Source organism: Entelurus aequoreus, linkage group LG02 (genome assembly GCF_033978785.1).
Source record: "Entelurus aequoreus isolate RoL-2023_Sb linkage group LG02, RoL_Eaeq_v1.1, whole genome shotgun sequence".
Classification (NCBI taxonomy): domain Eukaryota; kingdom Metazoa; phylum Chordata; class Actinopteri; order Syngnathiformes; family Syngnathidae; genus Entelurus; species Entelurus aequoreus.
In genome coordinates, this window is record NC_084732.1 from 92,368,299 (window position 1) to 92,383,394 (window position 15,096).

A 15,096-nucleotide genomic window follows, 5' to 3' on the forward strand; every position below is an offset into this window, starting at 1 on the left:
TCCCGCAGGTCTGCACCAAACACAGAGATGGTGAGTGCTGGCACAACACGCAGCCGGGTGTACGTTGTCGGCGTCTACATGCCGTGTGATCCGCGCAGTGGCCATGATTGAGCTGCGGGAGCTGGAGGAGAGCCAGGTGAGTGTGGAGTCGGTGCGAGGCTGGTGTGTGGAGGAGCAGGCCATGGAGATGGACATCGCTGTTTTGCAGCAGGTGGAGGAACTGGAGAGGAAGGTGACGGCTGCCAGTCTACAAGTCAAGGTAGGACACATCAGCGTCCTCCTGGGGGGGGGAACTGCACCTTTGCAACTTGTGTACATCATCTACAACCTGGATGTGAGACTACAACACACGTCTGTGCATTCTAAATACTAAAACTGCTAGCAGGAGGCAGCTAAGAGGGTACCAGTTTTAAAAAACATCCTTTTATAAACATACTGTATGGATTATGTGTCTGCCTTCACTTTGACGGACAGATGTATTTTGCACACATACAATAATAAAATAATTTGAGTATTTTGTGCACACTGGAAAAAATGCCCCTCTTAAAAAAAAGAGTAACAAATAAATATATAAGAATAATACAAGTTAATTTTGCTTGTAATGAGCAAACAAATCTGCCAAAGGAACAAAAGCTATTAAAATTTACAAGTTTTTATAGCTAACGTTTAAAAAAAAAAAGTATCAAGTAAAAGTTACTATCTATATTTACAAATCCCAAAAGCAGTGAAGTTGTCACGTTGTGTAAATGGTCAATAAAAAAGAGAATACAACAAATCCTTTTCAGCTTATATTCAATTGAATAGACTGCAAAGACAAGATATTTCACGTTGGAATTGGTAAACTTTGTTGTTTTTTGCAAATATTAGCTCATTTGGAATTTGATGCCTGCAACATGTTTCAAAAAAGCTGGCACAAGTGGCAAAAAAGACAAGTTGATTGGGTATAAAAGCATCTTCCGTGAAATGCTCAGTCATTCACGAACAAGGACGGGGCGAGGGTCACCACTTTGTCAACAAATGCCTGAGCATATATATATATATATATATATATATATATATATATATATATATATATATATATATATATATATATATATATGTATATATATATGTATATATGTATATATATATATATATATATATATATATATATATATATATATATATAATATATATATATATAGTATATTATATATATACATATATATATATATATATATATATATATATATATAGTATATTATATATATACATATATATATAATATATATATATTATATATATATATTATATATATATATATATAATATATATTTTATATATATAAATTTATATATTTTATATATATATATGTATAATATATATATATATATATATATAATATATATACAGTATATATACATATATACATATATACATACATACATATGTATGTGTGTATGTGTATATATGTCTGTGTTTATATATATATATGTGGATATGTATATATATATATATATATATGTGTATTTATATATGTATATACAGTATATATATATATATACATATGTGTGTATATATATATATGTGTATTTATATATGTATATACAGTATATATATATATATATATATATGTATATATATATGTATATACAGTATATATATATATATATATACATATGTGTGTATATATATATATGTATATATATATATGTATATACAGTATATATATATATATATACATATGTGTGTATATATATATATATATGTGTATTTATATATGTATATACAGTATATATATATATATATATATATATGTATATAATATGTGTATATATATATCTATATATACAGTATGTGTGTGTGTATATGTATGTCTGTATACATATATGTATATATATATATAAATACAGTATGTGTGTGTGTATATATATATATATATGTGTGTGTGTGTGTATATATATATATCTATATATATGTGTGTGTGTGTATATATATGTGTATAAAAATGTGTGTATATATATATATATATGTGTGTGTTTATATATATATGTGTATATATATATATGTGTGTGTGTGTGTGTGTGTGTGTGTGTATACATATGTTAATTTAATGAATATATAATTATTAATTAATATAATTGGATATTATGAGTATGTGAGAGTTTGACTTCTACCTTGTTTACTTGATGACCTCCTTGAAGTTTTGCCATCAATCAGAAATATCCAGCTACTAAAATGCTCCCAACATTGGTGAGTGTCATATTTCCCATCGTGCTTTGTCATGGATTTAAATGAGTGTAATTTAGAATGTTTTATGGAGCATAGACGTTTTTTATAATGTCCACAAAGTTCAGCGAGCAGGTTGTGTGTGACCATGTGTTTTTTTTTCAGCATGACTAGGGAAGGTTGTTTGCATTGGGTCAATATAGGTAAATGCTCCGCACCGATCTAAAAGCCAGTGACCTGAACTACTCACTTCGTCCATTAGATGGCGACATAATAGCAGCATCAACTTATCAGACATTTAAACTTTTAACTTCAATCTCCCTGTGGGTAAGATTCCTTATTAATAAACTCATGACGTCTCGCGGGCCAGATTTAAGACGTGGGCGAGCTGCACTTGGCTCGCAAGCCATAGATTGGATACCCCTGTACTATACAGCACATGTTAGATTTGAAATTTATAAAGATTTGTCAAAGGCCAAAAAAGTAGTTCCTCTATGTTAGCTCCTACGATAAAATTTATAGTTTAGGTTAATGTGGAGGTCACACTATGTAAATGAAGCGTTGTTGGCGGTTTTTAGATGTTTTTAGAGCACTTTACATGCAGGTCACATGAATCCTCAAGACCTGCATTCTTAGCCACCTCGTGCTAGCAGCTTTTCACTATTTAGAATGCCCATAAAGGGGAAAGACAGTGGGGACAAAAAAGGTGCAGTTCCCCTTTAAGAGACGTGGCGTGCTGTGTTCAGGGGTCTTTGGAGACTCACCCACTTCCTTACCCAGGGCTGGACACATTCGGACCCTCAGTCGGAGAGGGAAGACCTGGTCTACTACGAGCACAAGCCCCCCACCAAGTCAGGACCGTCGTGCGCTCACGGGGGCGACAAGGACAGCAGGGACCACCCGGAGGAGCGGGGGGAAAAGGGCGGGGTGATGCGTCACCCGGACAACCCACTGGACATAGCAGTGACACGTCTGGCTAATCTGGAGCGCAACGTGGAGAGAAGGTACCTGAGGAGCCCCTTAGGTACCACCATTCAGATCAGGCTGGATAATGTGGGTACGGTCACTGTCCCTGCCCCCGCACCATCCTCTAGTGCTGACAGGGAAGGGTAGGTCATCTCCAACCGAAGCTCTCCCGCTAACACCCTTCCTCTGTCTGCTAAGAACCTTCCTCTGTCTGCTAAGACCCTTCCTCTGTCTGCCAAGAACCTTCCTCTGTCTGCCAAGACCCTTCCTCTGTCTGCTAAAACCCTCTGTCTGCTAAGACCTTACCTCTGTCTGCCAAGACCCTTCCTCTGTCTTCCTCTGTCTGCCAAGACCCTTCCTCTGTCTGCCAAGACCTTACCTCTGTCTGCCAAGACCCTTCCTCTGTCTTCCTCTGTCTGCCAAGACCCTTCCTCTGTCTGCCAAGACCCTTCCTCTGTCTGTCAAGAACCTTCCTCTGTCTGTTAAGAACCTTCCTCTGTCTGCTAAGACCCTTCCTCTGTCTGCCAAGAACCTTCCTCTGTCTGCCAAGACCCTTCCTCTGTCTGCTAAGACCCTTCCTCTGTCTGCCAAGAACCTTCCTCTGTCTGCCAAGACCCTTCCTCTGTCTGCTAAAACCCTCTGTCTGCTAAGACCTTACTTCTGTCTGCCAAGACCCTTCCTCTGTCTGCTAAGAACCTTCCTCTGTCTGCTAAGAACCTTCCTCTGTCTGCTAAGAACCTTCCTCTGTCTGCCAAGACCCTTCCTCTGTCTGCCAAGAACCTTCCTCTGTCTGCCAAGAACCTTCCTCTGTCTGCCAAGACCCTTCCTCTGTCTGCTAAAACCCTCTGTCTGCTAAGACCTTACCTCTGTCTGCCAAGACCCTTCCTCTGTCTTCCTCTGTCTGCCAAGACCCTTCTTCTGTCTGCCAAGACCTTACCTCTGTCTGCCAAGACCCTTCCTCTGTCTTCCTCTGTCTGCCAAGACCCTTCCTCTGTCTGCCAAGAACCTTCCTCTGTCTGTTAAGACCCTTCCTCTGTCTGCTAAGACCCTTCCTCTGTCTGCCAAGAACCTTCCTCTGTCTGTTAAGAACCTTCCTCTGTCTGCTAAGACCCTTCCTCTGTCTGCCAAGACCCTTCCTCTGTCTGCTAACACCCTTCCTCTGTCTGCTAAGACCCTTCCTCTGTCTGCCAAGACCCTTCCTCTGTCTGCTAAGACCTTACCTCTGTCTGCCAAGACCCTTCCTCTGTCTGCCAAGACCCTTCCTCTGTCTGCTAAGACCCTTCCTCTGTCTGCTAACACCCTTCCTCTGTCTGCCAAGAACCTTCCTCTGTCTTCCTCTGTCTGCCAAGACCCTTCTTCTGTCTGCCAAGACCTTACCTCTGTCTGCCAAGACCCTTCCTCTGTCTTCCTCTGTCTGCCAAGACCCTTCTTCTGTCTGCCAAGACCTTACCTCTGTCTGCCAAGACCCTTCCTCTGTCTTCCTCTGTCTGCCAAGAACCTTCCTCTGTCTGTTAAGACCCTTCCTCTGTCTGCTAAGACCCTTCCTCTGTCTGCCAAGAACCTTCCTCTGTCTGTTAAGAACCTTCCTCTGTCTGCTAAGACCCTTCCTCTGTCTGCCAAGACCCTTCCTCTGTCTGCTAACACCCTTCCTCTGTCTGCCAAGAACCTTCCTCTGTCTGTTAAGACCCTTCCTCTGTCTGCTAAGACCCTTCCTCTGTCTGCCAAGAACCTTCCTCTGTCTGTTAAGACCCTTCCTCTGTCTGCCAAGACCCTTCCTCTGTCTGCCAAGACCCTTCCTCTGTCTGCTAAGACCCTTCCTCTGTCTGCCAAGACCCTTCCTCTGTCTGCTAAGACCTTACCTCTGTCTGCCAAGACCCTTCCTCTGTCTGCTAAGACCCTTCCTCTGTCTGCCAAGAACCTTCCTCTGTCTGCTAAGACCCTTCCTCTGTCTGCCAAGACCCTTCCTCTGTCTGCTAAGAACCTTCCTATGTCTGCCAAGAACCTTCCTCTGTCTGCTAAGAACCTTCCTCTGTCTGCTAAGAACCTTCCTCTGTCTGCTAAGACCCTTCCTCTGTCTACCAAGACCCTTCCTCTGTCTGCTAAGACCCTTCCTCTGTCTACCAAGACCCTTCCTCTGTCTGCCAAGACCCTTCCTCTGTCTGCCAAGAACCTTCCTCTGTCTGCTAAGAACCTTCCTCTGTCTGCTAAGAACCTTCCTCTGTCTGCTAAGAACCTTCCTCTGTCTGCCAAGAACCTTCCTCTGTCTGCTAAGAACCTTCCTCTGTCTGCTAAGAACCTTCCTCTGTCTGCTAAGACCCTTCCTCTGTCTACCAAGACCCTTCCTCTGTCTGCTAAGACCCTTCCTCTGTCTGCCAAGAACCTTCCTCTGTCTGTTAAGACCCTTCCTCTGTCTGCCAAGACCCTTCCTCTGTCTGCCAAGACCCTTCCTCTGTCTGCCAAGACCCTTCCTCTGTCTGCTAAGACCCTTCCTCTGTCTGCCAAGACCCTTCCTCTGTCTGCTAAGACCTTACCTCTGTCTGCCAAGACCCTTCCTCTGTCTGCCAAGACCCTTCCTCTGTCTGCTAAGACCCTTCCTCTGTCTGCCAAGAACCTTCCTCTGTCTGCTAAGACCCTTCCTCTGTCTGCCAAGACCCTTCCTCTGTCTGCTAAGAACCTTCCTATGTCTGCCAAGAACCTTCCTCTGTCTGCTAAGAACCTTCCTCTGTCTGCTAAGAACCTTCCTCTGTCTGCTAAGACCCTTCCTCTGTCTACCAAGACCCTTCCTCTGTCTGCTAAGACCCTTCCTCTGTCTACCAAGACCCTTCCTCTGTCTGCCAAGACCCTTCCTCTGTCTGCCAAGAACCTTCCTCTGTCTGTTAAGACCCTTCCTCTGTCTGCCAAGACCCTTCCTCTGTCTGCTAAGACCCTTCCTCTGTCTACCAAGACCCTTCCTCTGTCTGCCAAGAACCTTCCTCTGTCTGTTAAGACCCTTCCTCTGTCTGCCAAGACCCTTCCTCTGTCTGCTAAGAACCTTCCTATGTCTGCCAAGACCCTTCCTCTGTCTGCTAAAACCCTTCCTCTGTCTGCCAAGAACCTTCCTCTGTCTGTTAAGACCCTTCCTCTGTCTGCTAAGAACCTTCCTATGTCTGCCAAGACCCTTCCTCTGTCTGCTAAGAACCTTCCTATGTCTGCCAAGACCCTTCCTCTGTCTGCCAAGACCCTTCCTCTGTCTGCTAAGACCCTTCCTCTGTCTGCTAAGAACCTTCCTCTGTCTGCCAAGACCCTCCCTCTGTCTGCTAAGACCCTTCCTCTGTCTGCCAAGACCCTTCCTCTGTCTGCCAAGACCCTTCCTCTGTCTGCTAAGACCCTTCCTCTGTCTGCTAAGACCCTTCCTCTTGTCTGCCAAGACCCTTCCTCTGTGTGCTAAGACCCTCCCTCTGTCTGCTATCCATCACAAGTCAGGGCCTGCCTTGCTGCTTGATTGTGTCTGCAGTGTTTTTGAGGGTCAGTTTGGGGTCTCCACCAGATATTGCATTTATATGAAGGGAGTCGTTAAAAATACGGGCTCGTTAGTATTATAGTTAACTCTTTTTTTTATGAATGAAACAATCACTAGAGTCTGTTACACGACACAATATAGACCAGAATGATTTCAATGTACACTCATACATTATTATGAAATATTGGCTATAAATGTATTTGACTTGTTTCCACTGTAAACATTCCATAAGGCGCTGCCGTCATTAGTTTGAGTTTTCTCCCACATTAAAAGACTTTGTAGCACAAGAGCATTTTATCAATACAGGAAAAATATATATACAAATAATATGTATTGGATAAGAAGAATAAAGTAATAAGACAATGTATATAAAAATGATAAACAACACTACAATAAAAATGATGGTAAGCGTGAACTGTTAAAAATAAATTATATATACATGAATATGTTTATATGTATGTGTATGTATATATATATATATATATATATATATATAGTGTTTATATATATATATATATATATATATATATATATATATATATATATATATATATATATATATATATATATATATATATATGTTTATATGTATGTATATATATATATATATATATATATATATATATATATAGTTGTATATATAATTCATATAATGTGTTTATAATAATGTTTTTAGTATATTTTTCTCTTTTTTTTATCCTTTATTTTTTTATATGTATTTTTGTTTTCATCAAATGTATTTCTAAATAAATGTATACATTTTGAATATTTAAATTAGATAAAATAAAATTATTTTTTTATTTAATTAACTTTTATTTGACTTCACTTTTCTGGTTTATTCTTCTGATATGTAACAGCTCCAGCTACACACATCAAGTAGGGTTAGGGTTCTGTAATTGAAATTAAATGACTTAATTAAATATGTTTAAAACAAATGTTTTATATATATATATATATATTTAAATTAAAAAACAATTTAAACGTATTTAATTAATTCGTTTAATTTCAAAGTAAAGCCAAAAAAAAGTAGATACATTTAACAAAAATGTATGCAATTTCAATAAATACACACCTTTTTTTAAAATATGTGGATTCACTTTTATTTAAAAAAAATATATATATATAATGACATATTATATAAAAAGTATCTACATTCATATATTTTTAGAATTTATATATATATATATATATATATATATATATATATATATATATATATATATATATATATATATATATATATATATTTAATTTGAAAAATATATGAAATTCAATTTCAATATATACACACATTTTTATAAATATGTGGATTCACTTTTTTATTAAAAAAAAAAGATATATATATTATAACATATAAAAAGTATCTACATTCATATATTTTTAGAATTTATATATATATATATATTTATTTTTTTAGAATTAATATATACGTATATATTAATTCTAAAAATATATGAATGTCGATACTTTTTATATAATATGTTATACATTTTTATTTATTTTTTTAAAATAAAAAGTGAATCCACATATTTAAAAAAAGATGTGTGTATATTGAAATTGAATTTATTTTTGTTTAATCTACTTTTATTTGGCTTCACTTTTCTGGTTTATTGTCCTGATATGTAACAGCTCAAACTACACACATCAAGTTTAGTATTCTGTAACTGAAATACGTTTAAATTGTTTTTTAGTTTAAATATATAAATGTAGCTACTTTTTATATTATCTGTTATAATTTAATTTTAATTTAATTTTGTTAGCTTTTTAAATAAAAAGTGAATAAGTTTCCTTTAAGTATGACTCATTACTAGTAGTGCATGTGTATAAAAAAAGACGACTCGCAGCCGCTAATGGGTTCTGGTGGTTGACTTAAAAGATGAGTTCCAAAGACTGGGTTTGCTGGGGAAGGTCACATGTGGTCTGCACTGCACTGTCTTGTGTGTGTCCTGCATGGTCACTTCTGGGGAGGTTCCCTCTTTCTGCATGATTGTGACTCAGTCCATGTCAACGTGTCTGCACAGCTCCTCTCTCCTCTCTGCTGTCCTCACATTTGCTTGACCTCCCTCTCTGGTCCCAGCGGCGAAGAGGAGGTGGCCCACGGCATGAAGGTGTGGAGGAAGGCCCTGAGTGAAGTGCGCAGTGCCGCCCAGCTGGCCATGTGCATCCAGCAGCTGCAGAAGTCCATCGCTTGGGAGCGCTCCATCATGAAAGTGGTGAGCAGCACTTCCACACCCAGCCCCCGCTTTCCACCTGGCCCTCCTTGATATCGCCTGTTCTCCACTTCCTCTTCAGTACTGTCAGATGTGCAAGAAGGGCGACAACGAGGACCTCCTGCTGCTCTGTGACGGCTGTGACAAAGGCTGCCACACCTACTGTCACAAGCCCAAGATCACCTGCATACCCGAGGGAGACTGGTACTGCCCGGCCTGCATATCCAAGGTCTTTATGCAGCACTTTCTGCAGGTGTCTCCATCCCATAATGATATCAAACAGTATCGGATCATATGTGCATGCATGTCAAATGTGCGATACGAGCAGTCCTGCTAACCAGTTAACATGTAAAGATACTCAGTAGCACTTGTTAAAATACACCAAAATGTAAAGATACTAAGTAGCACTTGTTAAAATACACCAAAATGTAAAGATACTCTGTAGCACTTGTTAAAATACACCAAAATGTAAAGATACTCTGTGGCACTTGTTAAAATACACCAAAATGTAAAGATACTAAGTAGCACTTGTTAAAATACACCAAAATGTAAAGATACTCTGTGGCACTTGTTAAAATACACCAAAATGTAAAGATACTCAGTAGCACTTGTTAAAATACACCAAAATGTAAAGATACTCAGTAGCACTTGTTAAAATACACCAAAATGTAAAGATACTAAGTAGCACTTGTTAAAATACACCAAAATGTAAAGATACTCAGTAGCACTTGTTAAAATGCACCAAAATGTAAAGATACTCAGTAGCACTTGTTAAAATACACCAAAATGTAAAGATACTAAGTAGCACTTGTTAAAATACACCAAAATGTAAAGATACTAAGTAGCACTTGTTAAAATACACCAAAATGTAAAGATACTCTGTAGCACTTGTTAAAATACACCAAAATGTAAAGATACTAAGTAGCACTTGTTAAAATACACCAAAATGTAAAGATACTCCGTAGCACTTGTTAAAATACACCAAAATGTAAAGATACTCAGTAGCACTTGTTAAAATACACCAAAATGTAAAGATACTAAGTAGCACTTGTTAAAATACACCAAAATGTAAAGATACTCAGTAGCACTTGTTAAAATACACCAAAATGTAAAGATACTCAGTAGCACTTGTTAAAATACACCAAAATGTAAAGATGCTAAGTAGCACTTGTTAAAATACACCAAAATGTAAAGATACTAAGTAGCACTTGTTAAAATACACCAAAATGTAAAGATACTCAGTAGCGCTTGTTAAAATACACCAAAATGTAAAGATACTAAGTAGCGCTTGTTAAAATACACCAAAATGTAAAGATACTCAGTAGCACTTGTTAAAATACACCAAAATGTAAAGATACTCAGTAGCGCTTGTTAAAATACACCAAAATGTAAAGATACTCAGTAGCACTTGTTAAAATACACCAAAATGTAAAGATACTCAGTAGCACTTGTTAAAATACACCAAAATGTAAAGATACTCTGTAGCACTTGTTAAAATACACCAAAATGTAAAGATACTAAGTAGCACTTGTTAAAATACACCAAAATGTAAAGATACTAAGTAGCACTTGTTAAAATACACCAAAATGTAAAGATACTAAGTAGCACTTGTTAAAATACACCAAAATGTAAAGATACTCTGTAGCACTTGTTAAAATACACCAAAATGTAAAGATACTCAGTAGCACTTGTTAAAATACACCAAAATGTAAAGATACTAAGTAGCACTTGTTAAAATACACCAAAATGTAAAGATACTCTGTAGCACTTGTTAAAATGTAAAGAGTGATGATTTTGTTCCCTGCAGGCGAGCGGTCCAACGCCCAAAGGCAAGAAGCCTCCAAGCAAGGCAGCAGCATCGTTGGGGGCGGCAGCCAAGAAAGGCGGCGATGGCAAGAAGAACATGAAGCAGGGTAACGGAGACGTGTCGGAAGAGGAGTCGGCCAGCGCCAGCAGCACGCCCAAGAAAGGCTCCAAGGACAGCAGCCGCAAGAGGAAAGAGGATGGCTCCTCCCCTGCCGTGCCAACGTCCAATCAGGAGAGTCCTGTGTGTGTGAAGAGGGCCAAGACTGCTCGAGACAACAACAGAGACTTGGGTTTATGCAGGTATTATTATTATTATTATTGTTGTTACTATTATTATGCAGGTATTATTACTATTATTGTTGTTGTTACTATTATTATGCAGGTATTATTATTATTGTTGTTACTATTATTATGCAGGTATTATTACTATTATTGTTGTTGTTACTATTATTATGCAGGTATTATTATTATTATTACTATTGTTGTTACTATTATTATGCAGGTATTATTGTTGTTACTATTATTATGCAGGTATTATAACTATTGTTACTATTATTATGCAGGTATTATTACTATTATTATTGTTGTTACTATTATTATGCAGGTATTATTACTATTATTGTTGTTGTTACTATTATTATGCAGGTATTATTATTATTATTACTATTGTTGTTACTATTATTATGCAGGTATTATTATTGTTGTTACTATTATTATGCAGGTATTATAACTATTGTTACTATTATTATGCAGGTATTATTACTATTATTACTATTGTTGTTACTATTATTATGCAGGTATTATTACTATTATTGTTGTTACTATTATGCAGGTATTATTACTATTATTACTATTGTTGTTACTATTATTATGCAGGTATTATTACTATTATTATTGTTGTTACTATTATTATGCAGGTATTATTATTATTATTACTATTGTTGTTACTATTATTATGCAGGTATTATTATTATTACTATTGTTGTTACTATTATTATGCAGGTATTATTATTATTATTGTTGTTGTTACTATTATTATGCAGGTATTATTACTATTATTATTGTTGTTACTATCATTATGCAGGTACTATTATTATTATTGTTGTTGCTACTATTATTATGCAGGTATTATTACTATTATTATTATTGTTGTTACTATTATTATGCAGGTATTATTACTATTATTTTTGTTGTTACTATTATTATGCAGGTATTATAACTATTGTTACTATTATTATGCAGGTATTATTACTATTATTATGCAGGTATTATTACTATTATTACTATTGTTACTATTATTATGCAGGTATTATTACTATTGTTGTTACTATTATTATGCAGGTATTATTACTATTATTATTGTTACTATTATTATGCAGGTATTATTACTATTATTATTGTTGTTACTATTATTATGCAGGTATTATTACTATTATTATTGTTGTTACTATTATTATGCAGGTATTATTACTATTACTATTGTTGTTACTATTATTATGCAGGTATTATTACTATTATTATTGTTGTTACTATTATTATGCAGGTATTATTACTATTATTACTATTGTTACTATTATTATGCAGGTATTATTACTATTGTTGTTACTATTATTATGCAGGTATTATTACTATTATTATTGTTACTATTATTATGCAGGTATTATTACTATTATTATTGTTGTTACTATTATTATGCAGGTATTATTACTATTATTATTGTTGTTACTATTATTATGCAGGTATTATTACTATTATTATTGTTGTTACTATTATTATGCAGGTATTATTACTATTATTACTATTGTTGTTACTATTATTATGCAGGTATTATTACTATTATTATTGTTGTTACTATTATTATGCAGGTATTATTACTATTATTACTATTGTTGTTACTATTATTATGCAGGTATTATTACTATTATTATTGTTGTTACTATTATTATGCAGGTATTATTACTATTATTATTGTTGTTACTATTATTATGCAGGTATTATAACTATTGTTACTATTATTATGCAGGTATTATTACTATTATGCAGGTATTATTACTATTATTACTATTGTTACTATTATTATGCAGGTATTATTACTATTGTTGTTACTATTATTATGCAGGTATTATTACTATTATTATTGTTACTATTATTATGCAGGTATTATTACAATTATTATTGTTGTTACTATTATTATGCAGGTATTATTACTATTATTACTATTGTTGTTACTATTATTATGCAGGTATTATTACTATTATTATTGTTGTTACTATTATGCAGGTATTACTATTATTGTTGTTGTTACTATTATTATGCAGGTATTATTACTATTATTGTTGTTGTTACTATTATTATGCAATTATTATTGTTGTTACTATTATTATGCAGGTATTATTATTGTTGTTACTATTATTATGCAGGTATTATTACTATTATTGTTGTTGTTACTATTATTATGCAGGTATTATTACTATTATTATTGTTGTTACTATTATTATGCAGGTATTATTACTATTATTATTGTTGTTGTTACCTTTATTTATTATGCAGATATTATTATTACTATTATATTTATTATTATTATAATTCTTATGATTGTAATTATTATTATATTTCTTATTATTATTATTATTATTGTTATTATTATTTGTATTTTTTAGTAGTATTGTTATTGATATTATTATTGTCATTATTATTATTGTTATTATTATTATGCAGGTGTTATTATTAGCACCATATTTATTATTATTATTATTATAATTCTTATGATTGTTAATATTATAATATTTATTATTATTATTATTTGTATTTTTTAGTATTATTGTTATTAATGTTATTTTTGTTATTATTATTGTTATTTTACATTATTTTTGTATTATTTTTATTATGCAGGTATTATTATTATATTATAATTATTATCAATATTATTATTATTATGCAGTTATTATTATTATTATTATTACGGTTAATATTGGAATTATTACTATTATATTAATTATAATTGTTATAATATTTATTTATTATTATTGTTATGCAGGTATTATTATTATTATAATTATTACTATTATTATTATAATGATTATTATTATTTGTATTATTATTGTTATTTTTATTATTATTATTATGCAGGTATTATTTTTGTTATATTATTGTGCAGGTATTATTATTATTATTAATATTATTCTTATGCAGTTATTGTTATAATTACTGTTATTAATATTATAATTATTACTATTATTATTATAATAATTATAATTGTTATTATTATTATATATTTTGTATTATTATTGTTGTTATTATGCAGGTATTATTATTATAATTATATTTATTATAATTATTACTATTATTATTATAATTATTATTATTGTTATTTGTATTAATTATTATTATTGTTATTTTTATTATTTTTATTATCAATATTATTATTATTGCTCTGCAGGTATGTGCACTTATTATTGGGTTTCACTATGTAAAGCTTTTGAGTCACTAGAGAAAAGCGCTATATAAACAAACTTACCTACTTCCTGTTCCTGTCTGCACCCCTAAGCCTTCTGGGTAATGTAGTATACATTACATGCACTTCCTAGTTGACATGTATATGTTTATTTAACATGTATTTATCCAGGGTAAGACAATTACAAACATACTTTCATGGCAAAGAGGCAGCATTCAAATGTTAGAGATGTTGAAGTGTGATGATATTCACCAACACACATACACACACTACTGCTACGAGGTAATACCAAACAACAAATCAATGATTAAAGTTACAAGCGTGCAACTTGCTCCGCCTTTTAAAGGCACATACATATACGCTCCGCTCTCATGAAATATCTCAACTGCATATGTCAGATATTTTAATAATTACTTCTTCTAGCAACTCATTAAAGAGTAATTCCCTTAGAATTGCAATAGATTTTTGGGCAAAGTAACAAGTAACTATAATTACTTTAAAAAAGTAACTTTGCCAAGACTGATTATTGCTATTAGTCATAATTAATATTTGATATAAAACCAAACAATATATGAAATATGTTTGTTGTTCCCAGGGTTCTCCTGGCTGAGTTGGAGCGCCATCAGGACGCCTGGCCTTTCCTCACGCCCGTCAACCCCAAGTCTGTTCCTGGCTACAGGAAGGTGATCAAGAAGCCCATGGACTTCTCCACCATACGTGAGAAGCTCGTTAGCAGCCAGTGAGTCTCCTCTCTTCTTCTACACACACACCTGGATAGTAGGTGTGTGTCCCATACATCACCCATAGTCTCCTCTCTTCTTCTACACACACACCTGGATAGTAGGTGTGTGTCCCATACATCACCCATAGTCTCCTCTCTTCTACTACACACACACACCTGGATAGTAGGTGTGTGTCCCATACATCACCCATAGTCTCCTCTCATCTTCTAC

At 34.2% G+C, this 15,096-nt stretch overlaps 1 protein-coding gene across 19 annotated transcripts in view; it reads left to right on the plus strand.

Moving 5' to 3' along the window:
* Window positions 1–15,096, plus strand: part of baz2ba (bromodomain adjacent to zinc finger domain, 2Ba) — a 256,146-nt gene that overhangs the window by 234,415 nt on the left and 6,635 nt on the right. For 9 of the 19 annotated variants that reach the window (XM_062035145.1, XM_062035142.1, XM_062035123.1 and 6 more), the window contains 7 exons: window positions 1–30; window positions 99–259; window positions 2,989–3,317; window positions 8,751–8,886; window positions 8,966–9,136; window positions 10,691–10,989; window positions 14,739–14,882. The exon at window positions 1–30 is cut by the window's left edge and continues 126 nt beyond it. In XM_062035145.1, the coding sequence (XP_061891129.1) occupies window positions 1–30; window positions 99–259; window positions 2,989–3,317; window positions 8,751–8,886; window positions 8,966–9,136; window positions 10,691–10,989; window positions 14,739–14,882 (1,270 nt within the window). The remainder of the gene's footprint in view (window positions 31–98; window positions 260–2,988; window positions 3,318–8,750; window positions 8,887–8,965; window positions 9,137–10,690; window positions 10,990–14,738; window positions 14,883–15,096) is intronic. The other 10 variants (XM_062035141.1, XM_062035147.1, XM_062035149.1 and 7 more) reach the window with 4 other exon arrangements.